General features: G+C 40.0%; 3 protein-coding genes across 4 annotated transcripts; 1 reads left to right on the plus strand and 2 right to left on the minus strand.

Moving 5' to 3' along the window:
• Positions 1-6037: 6037 nt before the first annotated feature.
• LOC104443264 (auxin-responsive protein SAUR36) lies at positions 6038-6629 on the minus strand. The gene has a single exon (XM_010056596.3). The coding sequence runs from the start codon at positions 6617-6619 to the stop codon at positions 6038-6040; it is 582 nt and encodes a 193-aa protein (XP_010054898.1). The 5' UTR covers positions 6620-6629.
• Positions 6630-8450: 1821 nt separating this feature from the next.
• LOC104442256 (auxin-responsive protein SAUR36) lies at positions 8451-9544 on the minus strand. The gene has a single exon (XM_010055609.3). The coding sequence runs from the start codon at positions 9237-9239 to the stop codon at positions 8697-8699; it is 543 nt and encodes a 180-aa protein (XP_010053911.2). The 5' UTR covers positions 9240-9544; the 3' UTR covers positions 8451-8696.
• A 5112-nt stretch (positions 9545-14656) lies between these two features.
• On the plus strand, positions 14657-19961 carry LOC104442257 (Golgi SNAP receptor complex member 1-2). 2 transcript variants are annotated; one of them, XM_010055610.3, is made up of 6 exons: positions 14657-15082; positions 16421-16617; positions 18033-18122; positions 18230-18301; positions 19501-19630; positions 19712-19961. In XM_010055610.3, exons 1-6 carry the CDS (start codon positions 14947-14949, stop codon positions 19807-19809), a joined length of 723 nt encoding a protein of 240 aa, XP_010053912.2. In that variant the 5' UTR covers positions 14657-14946; the 3' UTR covers positions 19810-19961. The 2 variants fall into 2 exon arrangements, with proteins under 2 accessions (XP_010053912.2, XP_010053913.2); XM_010055611.3 differs by having other exon boundaries at positions 16430-16617.
• The last annotated feature ends 597 nt before the right edge of the window (positions 19962-20558 follow it).

Genomic DNA, 20558 nt, shown 5'->3' on the forward strand with positions numbered 1-20558 from the left:
CGAGTGTTCCTAGAGAAATGAGATTCTTCTTAAGCTCAACTATATGCCTCACGTCTGTCAATGTGCGCACCACTCCACCGTGTATCTGAATTCAAATTGTTTCTATCTCGATAGCCTTGCAAGCTACATTATTCCCTAAAAGAACGTACCACCATCTGCAGCTTAATAAGTAGTAAACAAGTTCTTATGAGTAATCATATGATAAGAACGTCTCGACTCTAGTACCCATGCATCTTTTGACGAGCTAGTAGTTACACATAAAACAACTTCTGCATCACTAATGCTCCCCTCGACAATGTTCGTCACATTACTTGTGGCATTCTACCTATCACTTTTATTCCTCCACTTCGAACAATTTCTCATTATATGCCCCTCCTCGCGATACTCAAAGCACTTCACACATCCCTTGGACTTTTTATGGTGTGATTTCGATTTGCTTTTACTTTTGTTTCTACTGGACCCTCGATGTTATTCTCTATCTTGAATCGTTAGTGCTTGTGCTATTCCTTGTGCCAAACCGTCATTTTGTAAATTTCTCTACCACTCCTTTGAGAACAAAACGGACTTTACCTCTTCTAAGTTAATTGTAATATGCCTCCGCAACAGTGAATCAATAAAGTGTTCTCATGACTCTAGTAAAGAAGCTAACAACATAATGCATTGTTCTTCATCATCAAGTATCTTACTAACGTTATTCAAATTCATTATGAGTTTATTGAATTCATCCATGTGGAATATGATAAATGTACCTTCAGTATATCTAAACTGAAATATCATCTTCAACATGTATAAGTGATTGTTTAAACATTTTTTTTTTTTTACATAAAGTGCCTAAAGTTTTGCTCATTGCTACAACATCCTTTTCCTCGGTAACCTTTATTAAAACCGCATCCAACAAGTTCAACAAGATTTTGCTCTTTGCTCTTTTCATTAGCTCTACCATCTCAAATGTTTTCATTATAAGCAGCAACTCATCTTCACCATCTAGTGCCTTGGCCAAACCTTGAGTTGTCAATAACGCATGCATCTTAATGTTCCATAACCCAAAGTTGTTCCTTTCATTAAAATTTTCAATTTTAGCTTTCCTCTCAGACATAATTGCAATAACCTAATTTCTAGATAATCATCATTAGACAAACAAAAACTCCAAATTACAATCAAGAAATCAAATCCCAAGTTTTGATATCAATTATTAAAATATAATATGCGGAAATAACAGGATCTTATAATTTAAGTCAACAAGAAATTACTAGAAAAATAAACTGGAAATAATAAGGACATCAGAGATTTATGTGGTTCGATCAAAGTATTGGTATTTACATCAACGGCCTAACAACAAATAATCCACTATATTTGGAGAATCATAGTTTACAATTGCTCACGTACTTGAGTGTTTCCCACATTTAGATTTAAGCCCAAATCTAAAGTGTTTATAAATAAACAACTCATTTGGACGTATATTGATGGCACAAAATCACCACGCGTTCAATCTCAAAGAAAAAACTCTCTATGTAGTCGAAATCGAGAATTTGTATGCTTGTTCTCTTCTTTCTATATGGGTTCGTGTTCTTCTTTCTTTGTGAGCGGCGCTCTTTTGAACATGCTACTTCGTCCTCCTCCTCCTCCTTTTTTTTTTTTTTTTTTTTTTTTTTCACCTTTTATATTGTGCCTATGAGTCAACAATTTGACTTTGGATCCCACCACGAATGACTTCAATAAGGATTAGTCTTTCATGGGTACAAAAAAATAGAAACCCTTCTTTTTTTACTTTATTTTATTTTATTTTCTCTTTTGTACATATATAAAGAGTCCAAATCTTTTTTCTAGCATGCAATATTTCACCTCTAGTAGAAGACATCTTCCATGCGTGAGATTTAAATCTATACAGAAAAATCTTTCTCAATAAATTCGGCTAACAAATCAATATCCAAATTCAAACTTGAGAAATTAATTTAACAATGTTGGTCTTGTTCATCTTGCTCAAGCTATCATTTAATACTCAGAGTTCTTGATGGTGAAGTCTCTTCGAAAAAAATTATCAAATGAATGAATCAATTTGGCTATTCATAGCGAAACGCTTACAACAATCAAAGAGCGAGATTATTCCATATGGGTATCTAAGTTTAGTGAAATCAATGGTTGGTACAATTGCCATGTGTCATGAGGACACTTGCCAAGGAAAATTACCATGTGTCATGAGAACGTGAGCTAGATATAAGATTTATGTTGGATAACATTGATAGACATTAAACCCATTTGAAAGGATAAGAATAGGCCAAATCTTGAAAAAATGAGTGACCATGATGATGGCATGTCTCCTCTTGTTCATTCTCTTACAATGAATTTAAGTGGTCAAAATTTCCTATTTGCCTAACTCATCGCTGCCATAAATTTTTTGGGCAATTATTAATATGATTTTGCATAACTTTTAGAGAAGAATGTCATAGAATATACGAAACTTCCCAAAGATAGGAGTAACCATGCTGTTAGGGCATGTTCCTCTTATATATTCCCTTGCAATGAGTATGATCAGCCAAAATTTTCGATGTACCTAACTCATTGCTCCGATAACTTTTTGGGCGATTTTTATTATGATTCTACATAGCTTTTCAAGATAAATGTCATAGAAAACACTTCATTATTTTTCTCTTCCTCTTGAAAAGCATGCTTGCATCCACTTCTTCCTCATCCTGTAAAGTGTAAAGTTCATTCAGTCAGGACCCTCTAGTAACTGGAGGAGTCAACCTTGTTGGTTAAGATAGGGTTATAAATGGTTCGGTTTAGTTTCATTTTTTTGGGAAAACCGAACCGGATTGAATCAATAAGAAAATTTATTGAAATGAATTGAAATCCGATCCAAACCGAAATCGAACTGAACCGAAATCCCGATTTGGTTTGGTTTTCTGGTTTTTACTTTTGTGTTTTTTCCTAATTTTTTTAAATCGATTTTTTAATTATTTTAATTATTTTTCTTTCCTTTTATTTCCTTTTTTTTTCTTTATTTTTCTTCTTCTTCATTGGTCGGTTGCTGGCTAGTGACAAACTAGAAGCGAGCTCAAGCGTCACCAGATTTCAGCAAGGTCGAGCTCGCCTAACGCCGGCAAGCTCAAGCCCAACCAAATTCGGTGAGCTAGGTGGGGCTTGAGCCTTGCCGAAGGTCGCTAGAATGTCTAGCGACCTCCGGCGAGGTTTGAGCCCTGCCCGGGTGGTTGGATCTGGCAAGGCTCAAGCTTTCCGGCATTGGGTGAGCTTGGCCTTACTAGATCAAGCGAGGCTCGAGCTCACCTTTGGCTAGTGTCGACTGCTGCCATGGCTGGTGATTGACTAATTAAGAAGAAGAAGAAAAAGAAAAAAAAAAAAAGAAAAAGAAAAAAGAAAAAGGAAAAATTTTAGATTTTGTCGGCTTGGTTCGGTTAATTGAATCGATAAAAATTGAGCCGGTTGAATTTTTTTTTTTTTGGTTTTTAATGACAAGTGAACCGAATAAAAGCCAAAAAAAAAAAAAAAAAAAAAAAAGATCAAATTTTTCGATTCGGTTCGGTTCAGTTTTCAGTTTGGTTTTTGACACCCCTAGATTAAGAAGCAATCACCAAAAGGGAGAGCGCATTTAGGAAAATATAAGATGGAAGAGCAAGATGAAGAGATAAAAAGCAAGACAACTACCTTTGGTGGATTTTCCTTGATATTTCTCTTTGAAAGTCTCAGAGCAAGCTCAGTTTGAACAACCAATGTTGAAGAATCCTCCTAAAACATAATTTTTATTTTTTAATTATTTCTCATCCGTCGACGATTCTTGTTCCAATGCATTTCAATTGGACGGTTCTATATGGTCCTTGGGATTGGAGGTCTTATTTACTTTTTTGCCTGCAGCTTTAAGTTTAGAATGACTATAAAGTGATTTCACTCGACTTGAAGCGGATTCAGTGACTTCTTTACAAGTAGAGTCAAAGACTACGGAAACCCACCGATTGGTTCATTCGGAGGTACAACCGGGAGCAGATTGGAATTCATCGATATTGGGGAAGTATCGAGCGTGCATAATTTGGGTGATCTTAGAGCACAAGTCTGAGTTATGAATAGGCTACAAGAAGGGAAGCACACATGCGGGATGACCAGTGATGGCGTGAGTGATGCACCAGCTTTAAAGAAGGCGAACTGTGGAATTGGTGTAGCTGATGCAACTGATGCTGCCCAAGGCGCATTTGACCTGGTACTCACCAAGCCAGGATTGAGTGTGATTGTCAGTGCTGTCTTAACAAGACGGCATTTTTGACGTTATTACCATCCACTAAAAGTTTTGTCGGAAAGAATAAATGGTGTGGCTTTTCATTCTCTAGATGTCACAGCCACAACACTCTGTACACTTCTCAAATGATATACTGTGATGTGAAGGATGAGGGAATATTTCCCGGGTTCCATTATGGAGTAGGGCAGTGAATCAATTTGCCAATGCAGATCTTTGAGAGACCGAGAAATACAAGTTGGTATTGTGGAATCTGCAGTGGGATGTTTTGTCACTGCCCAAATTTGTTTAGGCTTTAAACTGTAGCTCTTTGATCCGGTGATCATTGGATGAATTTGTTTTACAGGAGGTCTATCATTGACTGTGGTTGAGATTGAGTGAGTGAAGGTGTGGTAGGCACTGGTAAAGAATTCTCAAGTTTTATGGTTTCCAAGAATGGAGGTTCATCCAATAGAGACTGGGGAGAATTGACTGCAGGTAAGGCGACCTGTTGCGGAAATTTCACGTGAAGACGAGTTACCTCTGGAGGGGTTGATGGAGGAAGACGAAGGTAAAGACGTGGAGATGAAGTGTCTGCATCCAAGGAATTTTGACCATCACCATAGTAGATAGACATAATGGAAGTTTGGACATAATTTTCCACAAATTTTTTTGAATTTATGGAACAGAGAAGAATTGTCGGACTTTTGCTTGACGGGATAAAACTAAATGTATTTTGTCTGGTGCCAAACAAAGTTTACATACTAGTTAAACTCATCAACCGACTTCATTGGAGAAGGAGCCCCCACATTAGTATTGATTAGACAAAAGTGGTCGACGGCTAGACGAATTGGAAACGCGGAACGGAAGAGCATGACTTTTATTACACTGAGACGGCTCGCGTCAAGAACCCGTGCTGTTCGGAATAAATATGTAAAGAGCTAGACTTTCAGAAGAGGATGCAGGTGATGTCAAAGTGGTTGGCAGGAAATTCTCAAGCTCGACCAGTCTCCGATCGCGACTTCATCAGGCTCTTCACAGTCAGAACGAATAAAAAGATTCCGCAGCTCCGATGAGACCAACCAGGTTTCATGAACTGGCCCTGACCGAAGCACGGTTCTGTGGGCAGAGTCAAGTCGCCCTCATCAATTGGGTTGTTGTTTCTAGTAATGCTAAGCTTATCTGCAATAATTTTCTTTAGTTGAAGATACTCCCGCACGGAACAGTTCTCGCGTTTAGTTTTGGTGAGGGCAGGACGCTCCTCAAGACTCATGATGCGCAAATGCAGTCTTGTATGTGAACCATCAAAAGATGTTCCAGCGGAAGCGATGATCACATGGAGTAGCAATTGGTCTTGCCAGAGCCAGTGTCGATGAGCCGGGTTACAATTACACCTGGATCATGTTACAATAACAGTACTGGAATGACTTCCTCAGAGCAATATCCCAAGAATTAAGCATCAGAGGATTCTTGCTTTTCACGCGTCAATTAGTTGGGATCATACAATTTTTTAGCATTGATGTTCCTTAAAAGTTTCTTTTGAGAGAGAAATAATTTGGAATCGAATATATGCATTATATTCATTCGAGATTGCATTTACACTCCACTAAAACCTACTAACGCCGCAAGTCTAGAACAAGGATCAAATAGAAGAGAGCAATTCGATACATGCTATATAGCGTATACATCTCCAAAAAGAACATTTTAATGCGAAAAGAAGAACTTTTTAATGTGATTGCTGAAGAATGAAGATTAAAATTATCTTCAAAGATCTTCATGACAATTCACAATCTACATGTATTGTCATCATCGTCATCATATATATTTGGTGCTCAATGTCTCCAGATCCTTCCCCAAATGGCGCTTCTTCCAAGTGCTCCTCCGGCCACAGTTCCCGGCGGCAGCGGCAGCGGCAACCTGGCTCTTCACTCTCTCGAACTCTGAAACCTCGCAAGGTATAGTGATTCCCCCTCCTCGGTGACTGAACCCGAGCTCCTCCTCGGCTTCTCTCAGTAAGTCCACAAACAGCGGGTGATTGATGTAAACCACAGGCACTAAAACTCGGCAAAATTCGCCGCTCCTTCGACCCACGTACACAGGCAAGTGACCCTTAGGCACCGTCTTCGCAGCTGGTCTTTCCTCGACCGGGTCTTGACCCGCGGGCATGTAACCTGAACCGACGGGCTTGCCCAAGCATAAAAACTTGGTCCTCTTGCTCGTCAGGCCATGGCACCAGGAGAGGAGCTTCGACATGGGATTGGTCGTGCATGGCCCCGATGGCACTGCGCTGAGGCAGCAGCCATCTGCGGAGGGGCTTTGGGTCCGGCCAGCGACCCACTTGGAGGCCCGGGAGAGGTGCTTGTTGAGGCTGAAGCCTCTTGTCTTGTTATTACTCATGATCACGGCTAGTAAATTGTGCAGGTGCCGCCCGTGCCCTTGACTATCGAGAAAGAAGCAAATTCGAGCAGATGAACCTGAGCGAAAGGCGGAACGAAAGTGTAGGGTTCTTTGGACGCACGAGAGAGTCCAACAAGGGGAGGATGGAATGGTGCGGCTAAAAGAACGGCCACCGGCCGGCGACCACCGACATGGCAAGGCAGGAGGCAGTGGGGATGTTCGGCATGGCTTTCTTGATGCTGATATTGAAGAAAGACGATGGTGCAGCGGGGTTGAGATTGTGTTATGGAGCTGTGCTTTGTGAGGAAGGATTACACTCTTTGCAGGGTTATCAGTGGTTGTTTATAAAGGCAAAGGAATTGAAGAAAATTAAGAAAAAATGACACGATAATTTGTAATTTGTAATATATACATAGTCAATGGGAGAAGAACAAAAAAAAAAAAAAAAAAAAAAAGAACGAAAGGAGAAGCTTCGTCCCATTGGAAAAAAACAGTTCACGCGGAAAGTGACAGAAATATCATGGAATTGGATGCCCTTCGAGGATATCGGGGAAAGGTAGTCACATTACGTTGGAATCAATTACTTAAAAATTGACATTTTGTAGGCTCGATATTCAAATTCAAGTGATGTTCACATTCCTTTTTTGTAACATTGATCTTGTAGATTTGATGATTTTTTCTTGAAGATGTGGGTTTAGGGCTTGAGAAACAAGATGATAACCTCAGCAAAAAGGAAAATACAATGATGGATTCGGATCCGAAACCCAAGTAATTTGATATTTTCATACTAATAACATTAAATTTTGGAAAGGATGATCTTTGGTATTTCGGATGATATTCACGGATACAAATCAAAAGGAGATATAATACGTCCTCGAAAGTTGTGCGCGATATTGGAGAATATATTTTGAATCTGAGTGTTTTTGAACTTTACCCGTTAGATCTCCTGTCATGGGCTGTTTGTATTTAAGAAGATAACTTCAAATCTGCTAAATCATGTGTTGTAAAAACACTATGGTTTAGAATTCTAATCTCAGTGTATGTGTCAATTCAATTGGTGTGTGCAATTGGTCTATCATAATATTTTGGTAAAACGGGCAGGTTCCTGAACAAATAAAAAGAATCATGACAATATAGTCTAAATCAACTAAACAAGAATGGACCTAGTAATTAAGTAGCTTTTCCTGATTCCGCCTCCCTTCAATTTCCCATAGAAGATGCCAACCGTCTTCAAATTAGACCGCACTGACAATGACATCGGTTCAATGAACGGAGGCCTCGTGGAATATTCTTCACAAAATATCTAGCAAATAATATAATAATTTGGAGAGAAATTGTTGAGAGAGTGCGGAGTCGGTCAGACCGACGAGTAATATCCCAAAATTTAAGCATCAGACGGTTCTTGCTTGACTTGGTTGGTTTCCTAACCTGGGGAAGTGACATTTGGACTTGACAATCGCTGGAGATTGATTTTCCCCTTTAGCAGCTAAATCAAACACGGAGCTTTCCGGGAGATCGGTTAGGACATAAATTGAACTCGTAATCTTATGATTGTTAATTACGACATAAATTAAACTTGTGATCTTATGATTATTAATAAATCCTTTCATCACTAGGTCAATGTTTCCAACCATCTCCCACAAACTATTTCACAAGCCGTGCTTAATTAAAATGGTTTTATTTGGGCAAAATTAGAAATATCGGTATAACCATTGTCATCCCATAATTAATTGGGATCATCACGCTTTGATATGTCTTTACCATCAGGTTTCTTAAAAGGTTATATTTACAAGAATAATAGCAATTTTCAAATCAAATAAATGTGATTATATGCATTCAAGATTGAAATTTTTCGAATTGCTCTCTACTATTTGAAATACATTTGAGTGGAGTCTACACATCTCAAGAAGGATCGTTTTAACTGCGAAAAGAAGAATCCTTGAACATGATTAGTAAATAGTAAAGATTAAAACTTTCTAGATAAATCCCAACGATCTTCATCACAACACACAATCTAACTTTTATCATCGTCATCATCATAAACCTAGTTTATGTCCAGTGGCATCCTCATCCATCCTCAAGGATGCTTCTTCCAAGTGCTCCTCCGGCCACCATAACCGGCAGTGGCGACCCGGCTCTTCACTCTCTCGAACTCTGAGACCTCGCAAGGTATGGTGATCCCTCCTCCACGATGACTTATCCCGAACTCCTCCTCGGCTTCTCTCAGCAAGTCCCCGAACAGCGGGTGATTGAAGTAAACCACGGGCACTAAAACTCGGCGAAATTCGCCACTCCTTCGACCCACGTACACGGCCAAGTGGCCCTTAGGCACCGTCGTCGTCGTCATCCTCGTGGGTCTTTCCTCAAGCGGGTCTTGACCCTCGAGCACGTAGCCCGACCCGACAGGCTTGCTAGAGAATAAAGACTTGGTCCTCTTGCTCGTCAGGCAGCGGCACCAAGAGAGGAGCTTCGACAGAGGATTGATCGTGCGTGGCCCCGATGGCGACGCGCCGAGGCGGCAGTAACCTCGGGAGGGGCTTTGGGTCCGACCCATGATCCACTTGGAGACCCGGAAGAGGTGCTTCTTGAGGATGAAGCCTCTCGTCTTGTTATTCCCCATGATCACGACTCCTAAATTGGGTGGATCTTGACTATGCCTCGATTATAACCAAAAAAAAAAATTGACTGGATGAACACGAAAGAAAGCGCGAGAGAGTTCAACAAGCCGGAGAGGAGACGATGCAGTCAAGCGAACGGCCACGGGTCGGCGACCGACATGGCGAGGCGGAAGGCGGTGAGGGAGGATTCGGAGAGGGAGGTGGGAATGTTCGACATGGCTTTCCTGATGATGAAGAAGATGTTCTTGAAGGGTGAGGGTAAACGGTGTTGAAATTGTGGTATGAAGCTGCTGCTTTGTGAAGGGAAGAATTGCATTCTTTGCGAGGGTCATTGTGGGGTTGTTTATATAGGGAAAGAGAAAAGATACCTGTTAAAAAAAGAAGAGAAAGTTGACGTGATAACTTGTACATAGTCAATGGAAGAAAGAAAGGAGAAGCTTCGGCCCCTTGGACAAAGTAGTTAACGCGGAAATTTGTACACATAATTAATGGAATTGGGTCCCCTTCAACTTTAGCTGGCGTCGACATTCTTTAGTTTGTGATATTGATCTTCGAGATGGGGATGATATTCATCTGGAAGATGTGGGTTTTGGTCTTGAGACACACGATAACACTCTCAAAATAAGAAAATAAATATGGACTCGTACCCATGATCTAGGTTATTTGATATTTTCATATTAATAAAACTAAATTTTGAGAAGGCAGACGCATTGTATTTCAAATGATCATCGTGTAATATAAATTTTTGTAGAGAAAATTATCTGAAAAATCATAAACTTATTACATTTTTACCAATTCAGTCATAAACATTTTAATTTGACTAATTGAGTCATAAATCATTTCATGTTTTGCCAATTAAATTCATAGAGTCGGAAATTACTTACGTAAACGCTAACCATGGTCATCTTACGTAACACGGTTGATGTTGACGTGAACAATTTTTATAATTTTTCAATTTTTTTCTTTTCTCCTCTTTTCCTTCTTTTCATCTTCTTTATTTTTTCCTTTCTTTGTTCTACTTTTTTTTTTTCTTTCCTTTTTTTTTTGGTCGGTTTCCTTTCCCTTCACCGGCCATCATTGGGCCTTGTTGATGGCAAGTGAAGGTCTAACCTCAAGCGAGGGCCGCCCTCGTCAGTCTTAAGTGAGGGATGGCTAAGCCTGGATGGCTTAGCTTGTGCTGGTGAGGCCCTCGCCCAATCCAATGAGGGGCCCTTGATAGCCCAAGACAATGCATTCCTCGCCCAAGGCCATCAAGTGCAACCTTTGCCCGAGGTTGACGACCTTCATCAGAGGGCAAAAGGGAAAAGAAGAAGAAGAAAAAACAAGAATAAACAAGAAAAGAAGAGAAAGGGAAAAAGAAAAAAATGATAGAAGGAGAAACAAAGAAAAGAAAAATAAATAAATTCGAAAATATTATTAACATTATTAAAATTTGTTTGTGTTAGTGTTGCTTGTGCTACGTAGGATGACCATCTTTTATGTAAGCGATTCGTGGCCAAAACTAACCCTGTGAATTCAATTGACAAAATGTGAAATTTTTTAGGTATTAATTGACAATAGTATAATTTTTTGAACCATCTTCCCTATTTTGCACGTCAAATGGATAAATAAGGAATACTCCAAAAGGTGCGATGTCTGTGGATATATTTTGTTGAGGAAAAATCGAGTATTTTCTAACCTCATCACAATTGATCTCTCTTAATGATCTGGTGGTATCTAAAAAAGTAACTTTAAATCTCATATATTAATACAGTAAAACACCATAATTGAGAGTACTAATCACTTGTCAATTGGTATATGCACTCGGTCCTTCATAATATGTGCGGAAAACAACTAGTTCGTAAGCAAATAAAAAGAATCATTACAAGATAATTTAAATCGAATACACATAATTATCCCAAAAAAAAAAAAAGATTAACTAAACAAGAACCTGACCTAGTAATGAGGACCTTTTCTGATTATACCACGCTTCTACTCTCATGGTGCATACAAATTATCTTCTAATTGGACTGCGCTGACAATGACAATGGTTTTAGGAAAGCAAGGTCTCGTGGAATATTTTATATTCTTTATGGTGATATTGACCTGCAAGATGTGATTATTTTATCTTGAAGGCCTTGAGTAAGTTTGATGATAATCTTAGTAAAAAGAATTGGTAAATATGGATTAGTATCCAAAATCCAAGTTATTCGACATTTTCGTACTAATAACATTGAAGTTTCAAAAGGCCGGCACCTCATATTTCAAACGATTATCATGAACATATGTTGTTTATGCACGTCAAAAGGAGAAATACTGAATATCGAGAGCTGTGCAAGGTTTGTGACATTATCTTGCCGAGGAAAATTCGAGTGCTTTTAGCCTTTACCCATTAGGTCTCTTCAAATAATGTGGCGGTATCTAAGAAGGTACTTTTAAATCTCCTAAATTAGTATAGTATAGAAACCATGGTTGAGTATTTAATTTGTTATTGCGTTCATGAACTTTAATGAGGATATCAATCACAATGTTTCACACTATGTTAGGTGAACTACTAGTTCATAAATACAAGAAAAAAAGTTCATAACAAGATAGTTTAAATCAACTAAACAAAATTATCCACATAAAGAAATGACTAAACAAGAATTGACCGAGTAATAAAAGGACCCTTTTCTAATTTTACCACGTATCAATTCTCATAGAGCATACCAACTATCTTGTAATCAGATTGCACTGACAGTGACATTGGTTTGGGGAAACAAGGATTTATAGGATATTCTTCACAATCTTTCTAGCTAATGATATAATAATTAGAAGAAAAAGTGATGAGAGAGATCCTTCCTTAACTTAATTGGTTTTTTAATGTGGGGATGTTAACAAGTGACACCATTGCAAGTCGCTTACGAGATTAATCAAACTTTTGATCTCATGATTGATAGTCGATCCAACAAATTATTTTTGTTCGGGCAAAAATGAAAATAAATTATCACTATAACACTACAATATTTTTTAGCATCGATGTTTCTTAAAGGTTATTTTTACAAGAATATTAACTAATTGCAAATCAAAAGTGTGCATGATATTAATTTGAGATTACATTGGAACTCCACTAAAATGCATTTCCAAAGAAAAAAATAAAAATCCACCACTTGATCAAATAGAAGAGGAGCAATTTGAAACTCGCTATGTACATCTCAAAAGAAAAAAAAAAGATCATTTAAATGCGAAAGGGGGAATCCGTCAATGTGATCATTGAGCAGTAAAGATTAGAATTTTCAAAAAAAAAAAAAAAAAAAAATCGAACTTTCTCCAAATCCTTCCTCTTATAGGTGGTGCTTCTTCCAAGTGCGCCTCCGGCCACTATAACCCTGGCGGCGGCGGCGGCGGCGGCGGCGGCGGCGGCGGCGGTGGCGGCGGCAACCCAGCTCTTCACTCTCTCGAACTCCGAAACCTCGCAAGGAACAGTGATCCCTCCTCCGCCGTGACTGAACCATAACTCCTCCTCGGCTTCTCTCAACAAGTCCCTGAACAAAGGGTGATTGAAGTCAACAACAGGCACCAAAACCCGGCGGAATTCGCCGCTTCTTCGACCCACGTACACGGCCAGGTGACCCTTAGGCACCGTCGCCTCTGCCGCTGCCGCTCCTTCCTCGACCGGGTCTTCACCCACGGTCACCTCGCCTGGCCCGGCGGGCCTACCCGAGGGTGAAAACCTGGCCCTCTTGCTCATCAGGCGGCGGCACCAGGAGATGAGCTCCAACCCGGGGTTGGCCACTTGTGGCCGCCTCGACAACCCACCGAGGCGGCAGTAACCTGGGGAGGGGTCTCAGGCCGGGCCGGCAACCCACAAGGAGACCCCGGGAGAGGTGTTTCTTGAGGCCGAGGCCTCCTGTCTCGTCGTTCCTCCTGCTCATGTTCGACCAAGCAAGAACCGAACCTAGTAATGTAGGACCGGTTCTGACCATTGCCAAGCATCAAGAATCCTTTTTATTGGACCGCAATGACAGTGACGATCGGGCTAAGAAACCGAGGTCTCGTCTCATATTCTTGGCAAAATTTCTTAAGCTAATGCTACAATAATTTGCAGAGAAATTGCATGGAGAGTGCAGAGAAGTCTCCGGCTGGTCGATTCTAATTCGGGTTTTCGGATTCGGATTACCGAGAGCGAAGGTTCGGGTCACTAGGTGAGAGATTCGAGCTGGCTTCTAGCTCTGGACCCGGTCGCTTCCTAGAAATTGCGCGCGTTGTCGAGTCAAGACTGAAAAGGAAATACGACTGTTTCTATTTCTATTTCCGCGGATATGAACAATTCCACACCTTTTTATTTAATTTTTAATTTTTATCCCCCCTAATGATTCATGGACAATCAAGTTCAACTTTGACAATACTCGAGTCAAACGGGTCCCTTGAAAATGGGTGAGCCTGAGATCTAATTTAGGAGAGTGTAAAAGAATTGAGAATCGTTTGAAACTTGATCAAATCCCGAATTAGTAATTTTCATGGGAATTGGCCCAATTCGTAATTCCATCTTATTGGAATCGATGAATATTGATCCGATTTCTAATTCTTGGTGTCACCTAGACTAGTACATATATAATTCTTTAAAAAATTATCAAGTTTTAAATTTTCATATCAAAACCCTAATTTTCTTTTCATCTCTCTCTGTCTCCCGCCTTACTCATCTCACAGCCTTGCCTCCCTTTCTCACTCTTGCTTTTGCTGGCCTCTGGCCTTGTTGATCCCTCTCCCACTCTCGTTTTTGTCACCTTTGCCCTTGTTGCTCCCTCTATCATTCTCGCTCTCACTCGCCTCTGATCTACGGTCTCATTTCTTGCTCTCAAGTCATTTTCAAAAGTGAAGACATTTTGACTTGTTCCATAGGTCCGTGGAACCAACGGATGGTTCTTGTATCAATTTTTCAAAACCGATCTTAGTGGGGGTGGAAACCGCCCGTCCTCAAACCTCGTCACTCCTAATCTAATGGTGTGCATGAAAAATTTTGGAATATAAATTGATTTATGACCAGAAATTAAATTCTCAATTTCTATTTCAAAAATTGAGAAGTTTAAAATTTTAGTTTTTATTTCTTCTTTTTTTTAGTAAAGTTTCTTATTTCTTTTTCAGATCTATTTTTCTATTCCAGAAATAGAAAAATCAAATTACGTTATCAAACAGATTTCTGTTCTAAACCTATTTCAAAGAATAGAGAAATAAAGAAATAGATATAAATTTTATCGTGCGCGCCCTAATTGACCGGAGCTTCACCATGCTCAATACTTAAAAAAAACAGCTTGGATCTCCAATTTTGGAACACTTCAGATCCGATCGCACACGGGAAGCGGGCTTCCGACTTGCAAGCCCAAAGGCTCGACCCGGCCCAATAAGAGGCCCATTTCTCCTCCTCTCTCTCTCTCTCTTGCAGGCCTTCAACGAATCGAAGAAGGCGAGAGAGGGAGAGAGAGAGAGAGAGAGAGAGAGAAACGAACCAGCGGAGTACACAGGGAAAGCGAAGATCCGGCGAGGCGGTGGAAGAGGATCTGGCGCTTCCGAGCTAGCCACGTCCGAAGTTCACGTCGGGAAAGCGGAGACGGCGGCGGAGTAAGCGATCGCGCGGGCCGCCGGTGGCCGCCCCCCCATTGCGCCGTCGCGGCGATCCGCGGGAGGACGCGGGAGAGCGGCGTCGGGGAGAGCTTTCCGGTCCGGGAGGATCCGGAGCCCGGGGGATCCCCGATGGTGGGCGATGCGAGCCTGGAGCTGCAGGAAGCCGGCTGGGAGGAGCTCAGGAAGGAGGCGAGGAAGATCGAGGGCGATCTCGACGTCAAGCTCAATTCCTATGCGAAGCTCGGGGCCAGGTTCTCGCAAGGAGGTTGTTTCTTCGATCTCTCCTCGCCGTTCCGCGATGCGCTATGACGGCGACTCTCGCTCTTTTGCCTGTGTGCATTTTCGGATTTTTGTTTTTGGCGGTTGCTAGATTGGGATCGCTTTGCGGGGGGTTTTAGGCCGTTAGTGATGCGGAAACTTGAAGTGAGTTGAGGCTGGCTCCTCGCCTGTTGTCAATCGGAGCGAAATCGCTTTGTGTAGAATTTATGTTTGGTGTGCTGATTGTAACAGTTTGAGTCCTTGAAGCGAGTTGCAGTTTTTCTAGTTGAATGATGAAAGATTGAGAAAGAAACAAAGAGAGAGGGAGGTTGGCGAATGTGGATTGGTAGGGCAGCAGCAATGTGGCTAGTTATCTGGAACGTGGCGATTGCTGGTTTTCTTGTCTGTTGCAAAAGAACAAATGGGTTGCTGCCTAGTCAAGTTTGAATACTTCAGAGGACTAATTCCATCTTAGGGAAATTTCGGCATGGATATTATCCAAGCACAATGCGTCGAATTGAATTGGAAAACAGCTCAACTAATTGGTGTTCTTAGTTACTGGCTAGCTATGCGCATAAGATATCTGTTGGATTCTAATACTTTCAAAGTCCTCTTTGGTCCTCTGTCTGAATTAAGCAAGAAAGACTACATTTCAGCTTTCATGCTGTTTCTGTCTAAAGTACAAGAATGGGTCTCAAATGTTATTCGGCTCGGTATTTATTGTTTGAAGTGTTGTTTTGAAATTTTACTCTTTTGCTCTTTCTATGTTAGGATTTTAAAAACACTGCTACAGGTTGTGTGTGTTGTACTGCAGTTACGTACCGTGAATTCTCTACTTTAGCTTCATCCTTGGTAGTTTATTCCTCCCGGATGGTCCTGTCTTAAAATGACAAGTGCAAAGATCTGCAAATCAAGAATAACATGTTCTAGGGAACAGGATTCTTTGTCATTCCCATTACAATGATTGGTCAAATTGGTTATGAATGTCTTCTTTTTGCCAATTGTCTGCTTTATCCAGGATGTTTTACCTTGTCAGTATGGAGTTGCTTACAGGTTATTATGACCATGCCGTCTTTCTAGAAATCCAACAAGCCATATTTATCTGCTCCTATACCAAACATTTAAGCTACAATTCAGTTAAAGATGGATAATTGTGTTCCTCACATATTTGTAATGCCGAATGCTAACAATGTACTTGCTGAACTTTGTTCATGTTTTTCTATATCTTCTTTTCTTCTTCTTTGTTTCCTAGGTGTTCTTTTAGATGCAGCTTACAGGTAGCATTGCCAGATTCTTAATAAATAAAGCTTCAATTCTTAGTTATCTCTGATATTGAGTTGTTCAGGTTATGTAGACACTGGGTCACCAACTGTTGGGTCCAGCAGGTCATGGAAGTCAATGGAAATGGAGATCCAGTCATTGCTTGAGAAACTATTAGACACGAATGAGGCTATGAGTAGATGTGCTGCATCTGCTACTCCCACTACCTCAGTAACTCAAAAGTTGGCAAGACATAGAGACATCCTTCATGAGTTTACCCAGGTTTCCTTTGTTTTATACTTTTCCAATTCCAACGTTCCTGAAAATATACTATAACGTCACATTGGTGAGCATTTCATGCCATAAGAGATGTGATGAGTGTGACTAAGATATACTACAAACTTGTGCCTGCTAGTCTGTAACTTTTTGAAAAGTTCTTTGGTGGTAGACCTAATAGCTTTCTGGCAGTGGCATCCAACTTGGATCCCTCCCTGGCTAGAGATTATTTGATGTAATGAAATCACTGGCTGTTGGTGCAAGCTTCCACCAATATGCTTTGCCCATCATGTTGCTAATTTTGACATCAGTAGATCTTTATTTCATACTACAAAAAAAAAACTCTTTTAAAAGCAAGGGACGTATGTATTTTTGTTGTCTACTCTGCTTGAGAGGATGTACATCATTTTCTTCAAATTACTCTGAGTTCTTAAGGTTTTTAAATGCGTCATCTTTCAAAAAAATGTATTATAATATAGAGAGTTCCATTCATAGGTGATCATAAGGTTACCATGACATGGTTCAAACTTATTTCATCTAGGCCATCTACGTGAGTTTCAAATTGTTATTTACCTAGTTGACGAGGTTAGTGGGATATTGTGCTCTGCATTTACTCCTCTAATTCAGGTTTCCTTCTCATAAAATATTAAGTAACGCATGATTTACGACTTAAATACCTCCTTCTGAATGCCATTGGGTGGAAAAAGATGGATTGCCCAAGGGTCTGGACTTTGTTGGCCTGCTTCTGACTTCTTGATCTCATTAACTTGATCAATAAGCTCATGGGATCTCATTCTTGTACTTTTAATTTGCTCATGTGGCTGGTCAAAAATGATTCTAGGTGGCTGCATTAATGTTGAGTAAATACCAAGCGTGCTCCACATTCTTTCTGTTTAAGACGGTGTTGACAGTTTATAGGCTAGAGTTCTCTGTAAAAGTTGAAATTATTGGAGAGTTTCTCTCTGTTTCATGCATACAGGTTTCAGCTGCAAAGTCTTCATTTGCTAAACCTCTTTACCATTCATAGAAAAATGCATCTTTAGGCCTTTTTTTCCTTGGTTATTTCATCCATGAAGTTGTGGCTTGTCATCCAGGTGATGTATTTGGATTCTTGATCAGTTAGATTACTACAAAAGTGCCTAGAAGATGTGGAAGATTGAATTTGCGCCAAGCTTTAAAGTTTTGCCACTTGACAGATTGTCATTCATTTTAATTCTCCCATTGGAAACAAATTTTTTTTGGGTGGAAATGCTGCCTATTTTTAACAAAAACATTATCAAGTTCTTCATCCTTACTATAAACACTTTTTCAGGTGTAAGCTGCTCAATAAGTTGGATTTGTCACTTGTTGAAGTAATAAAAGACAATATGCTGCTGTATAATAAATATCTCATTGTCCAGTTGGAAATTTCTGTTTGTTAGGAGTTCAGACGTATCAAGGGAAACATCAGCTCAATGAAGGAACATGCAGAACTTCTCAGTTCTGTGAGGGATGACATCAGTGAGTATAAGGTGAGCATCTATAAGATCCTACTTTACTTACATCTGATAATGCTTGGTTTTCTTTTCCCTTTTTCTGTTTTTGGGACCTTAGACCTCTCTAATTTGCTTCCTTGCAGGCTTCTGGGAGTATGTCTCCACGAGTGCAATTACTAAGAGAAAGAGCTTCAATTCATGGAAGCATATCCCATGTAAGTCTCATTGTATCTCTTTTGTCATTGTACATATGTTTGAGAAAGGATGTTCCTTTTTGTGTACCAATCAAAGTGGTCTTGTTTATTTACTCAAGATAGGATGAAATAAGATGATAGCAACTAGTAAACAATAAGATTTGTGAATTAATGTACCAAGTGATGGTTGATTTTTTAGGGCAGCAGTGTAACCAAATTTACTCAGCTTGATTACAGATTTGTTATGAAAAGGAAGATCAAAACTTTAAGAGTCTAAAAAGTATATGAAAAGCCACTAAAGTGAAAGTTTGCGCCACGTAATCTAAAATGGGGATGAGTAACTAGACAAGTGTACAATTTATTGGAAAAACTATCTGGTTTATACAGATTCTATTTGATGTTGTAATACATAAAGCTTTGCCCACGGAATTTAGGATAGGTTCCTTCAATAGAATCTGCAACTCTGCCTGAAGGATATATGCATATATGGTAGTTTTTATTTGTTTGACACTTTGAGAATACTGAGTGACGCATTTGTCTTTCTGTCTGTTGTACTCCTATAAGAGATTTGTTTAACCGTTTGTCTATATATCACTTCCAAGTTTCCTCTCCTTGACCTTTGAGGATACTGGGTTTTGGTAGTTGCTTTTCATATAAGGGAATTATCATGAGGATGCAGTTAGCGTGCACTGTGTTGTGTGTTCTCCCTTTTTTCACTTGCACATATGGATGCTTGTTGATATGTGTGGATATAGATTATTCATGGCAGACCAATATATCCTTTTGTATTGGACTGCCGACCTGGAAGAAGTTATCATGATCCCTTCTACCCTCCTTCCATCAGATGAGCAAATTTGATTTTCTCTTTTCGTTTTTGTGGTGACCAATTGTTTCATAGTATCAGATATTCTTTCAGAGCAGTTCAATATCTTACTGGTAAATTCTTGTTTACGTGTATGCAGTTATGAATGCACATACAGATACACAAACTTGCTTGAATGTATCTCTATATGCATTCGTGTGTTTCATCTGTATGATCGTACTGATTTTCGGTTTCTAGATAGAGAAGAATCAAATTTGAGAGGGGCCTGATAACGAATAGTCTGATGTTCTCTCCCTCGAGAGTATCACTTTGAGGCTTGTTTAAATGACAGTTTTCCCAATGTGCTGGCGGTTGTATAATGTACCCTCTTGATGATAGTTTATATTTGTTTGCACAGATGGATGATGTGATTAGCCAAGCTCAAACAACAAGAGCAGCTCTAGGCTCTCAGAGGGGTCTCTTTGGGGATGTTCAAGGGAAAGTGAAGCTCTTAAGTGACAAGTTCCCTGTAATTCGTGGCATCCTAGGTACTTGGATAACTTTCACTGGAACTTTTCTGCCCTTATTTCATTTTGATCATATATTAAACTCATAAGTGGTTAATGCAGGCTCAATAAGAAGGCGGCGATCGAGAGACACTCTTATTCTCTCTGCTGTTATTGCTGCCTGTACATTGTTCCTTATAATCTATTGGCTCTCAAAATAGTAAGAAAGTGATATCATCGCAGAAAAATCGGGAGTTATCTGCTATTTTAGGAATTTTGCTTCTGTAATGTGCTCGAGCATATTCTTTCTTTCGGACCTTGTGATACACGGTTGCAATTTCTGATATTAGTGAAGATTATTCTTGCATTTAAATGACCATCTATCCAGCATCATTGAGGTGGTTGGGGATTCCATTACCGTGGTCCATGGGAAAACTTGGGCTTTGCTTATGAACCCACGACCGAAATATCAAAGCAGCATCGGCTTTCAAACTATTCGTCAGTAGAGTTCACGGAGTGGAATGGTGGTTTCTTGTCATGTGTCCATGAATCAATTGCCCGAATGTTTACGGCTCATCCGTGTTGAATCTGCATTTACCTTGCATTTACCTGGCTGACAAGTACAATGACAGTTCATCAAGCAATATCTTTTTCCTTTGCACTGCTGTGTGATTCCAGTATGATGCATGTGACTTTTATGTGTTTTGCATGTTCCGACGCTTCCATGGGTTCCACAGCTTAATATATGGGTCATTCTTCGCTGGCCTTCTTGTGGTCCAAAAAAGACAACTTTCTGGAACTCTGTTACGAGGATTTTCGCGTTATCTGCTCACGAAGAGGAGGTATCTTTGCCTATTTACGATTTCAGATTTCGGGTTATGAGCTATAACATTCATGCACCAGTCTTGTGATGCATGTCCTCTGCCTTAGCCTTTCCATCCTAGGGATTAAGGTTGTGTGCTAGATCAGA

The sequence above is a fragment of the Eucalyptus grandis genome, chromosome 4 (assembly GCF_016545825.1).
Source record: "Eucalyptus grandis isolate ANBG69807.140 chromosome 4, ASM1654582v1, whole genome shotgun sequence".
NCBI classification, from domain to species: domain Eukaryota; kingdom Viridiplantae; phylum Streptophyta; class Magnoliopsida; order Myrtales; family Myrtaceae; genus Eucalyptus; species Eucalyptus grandis.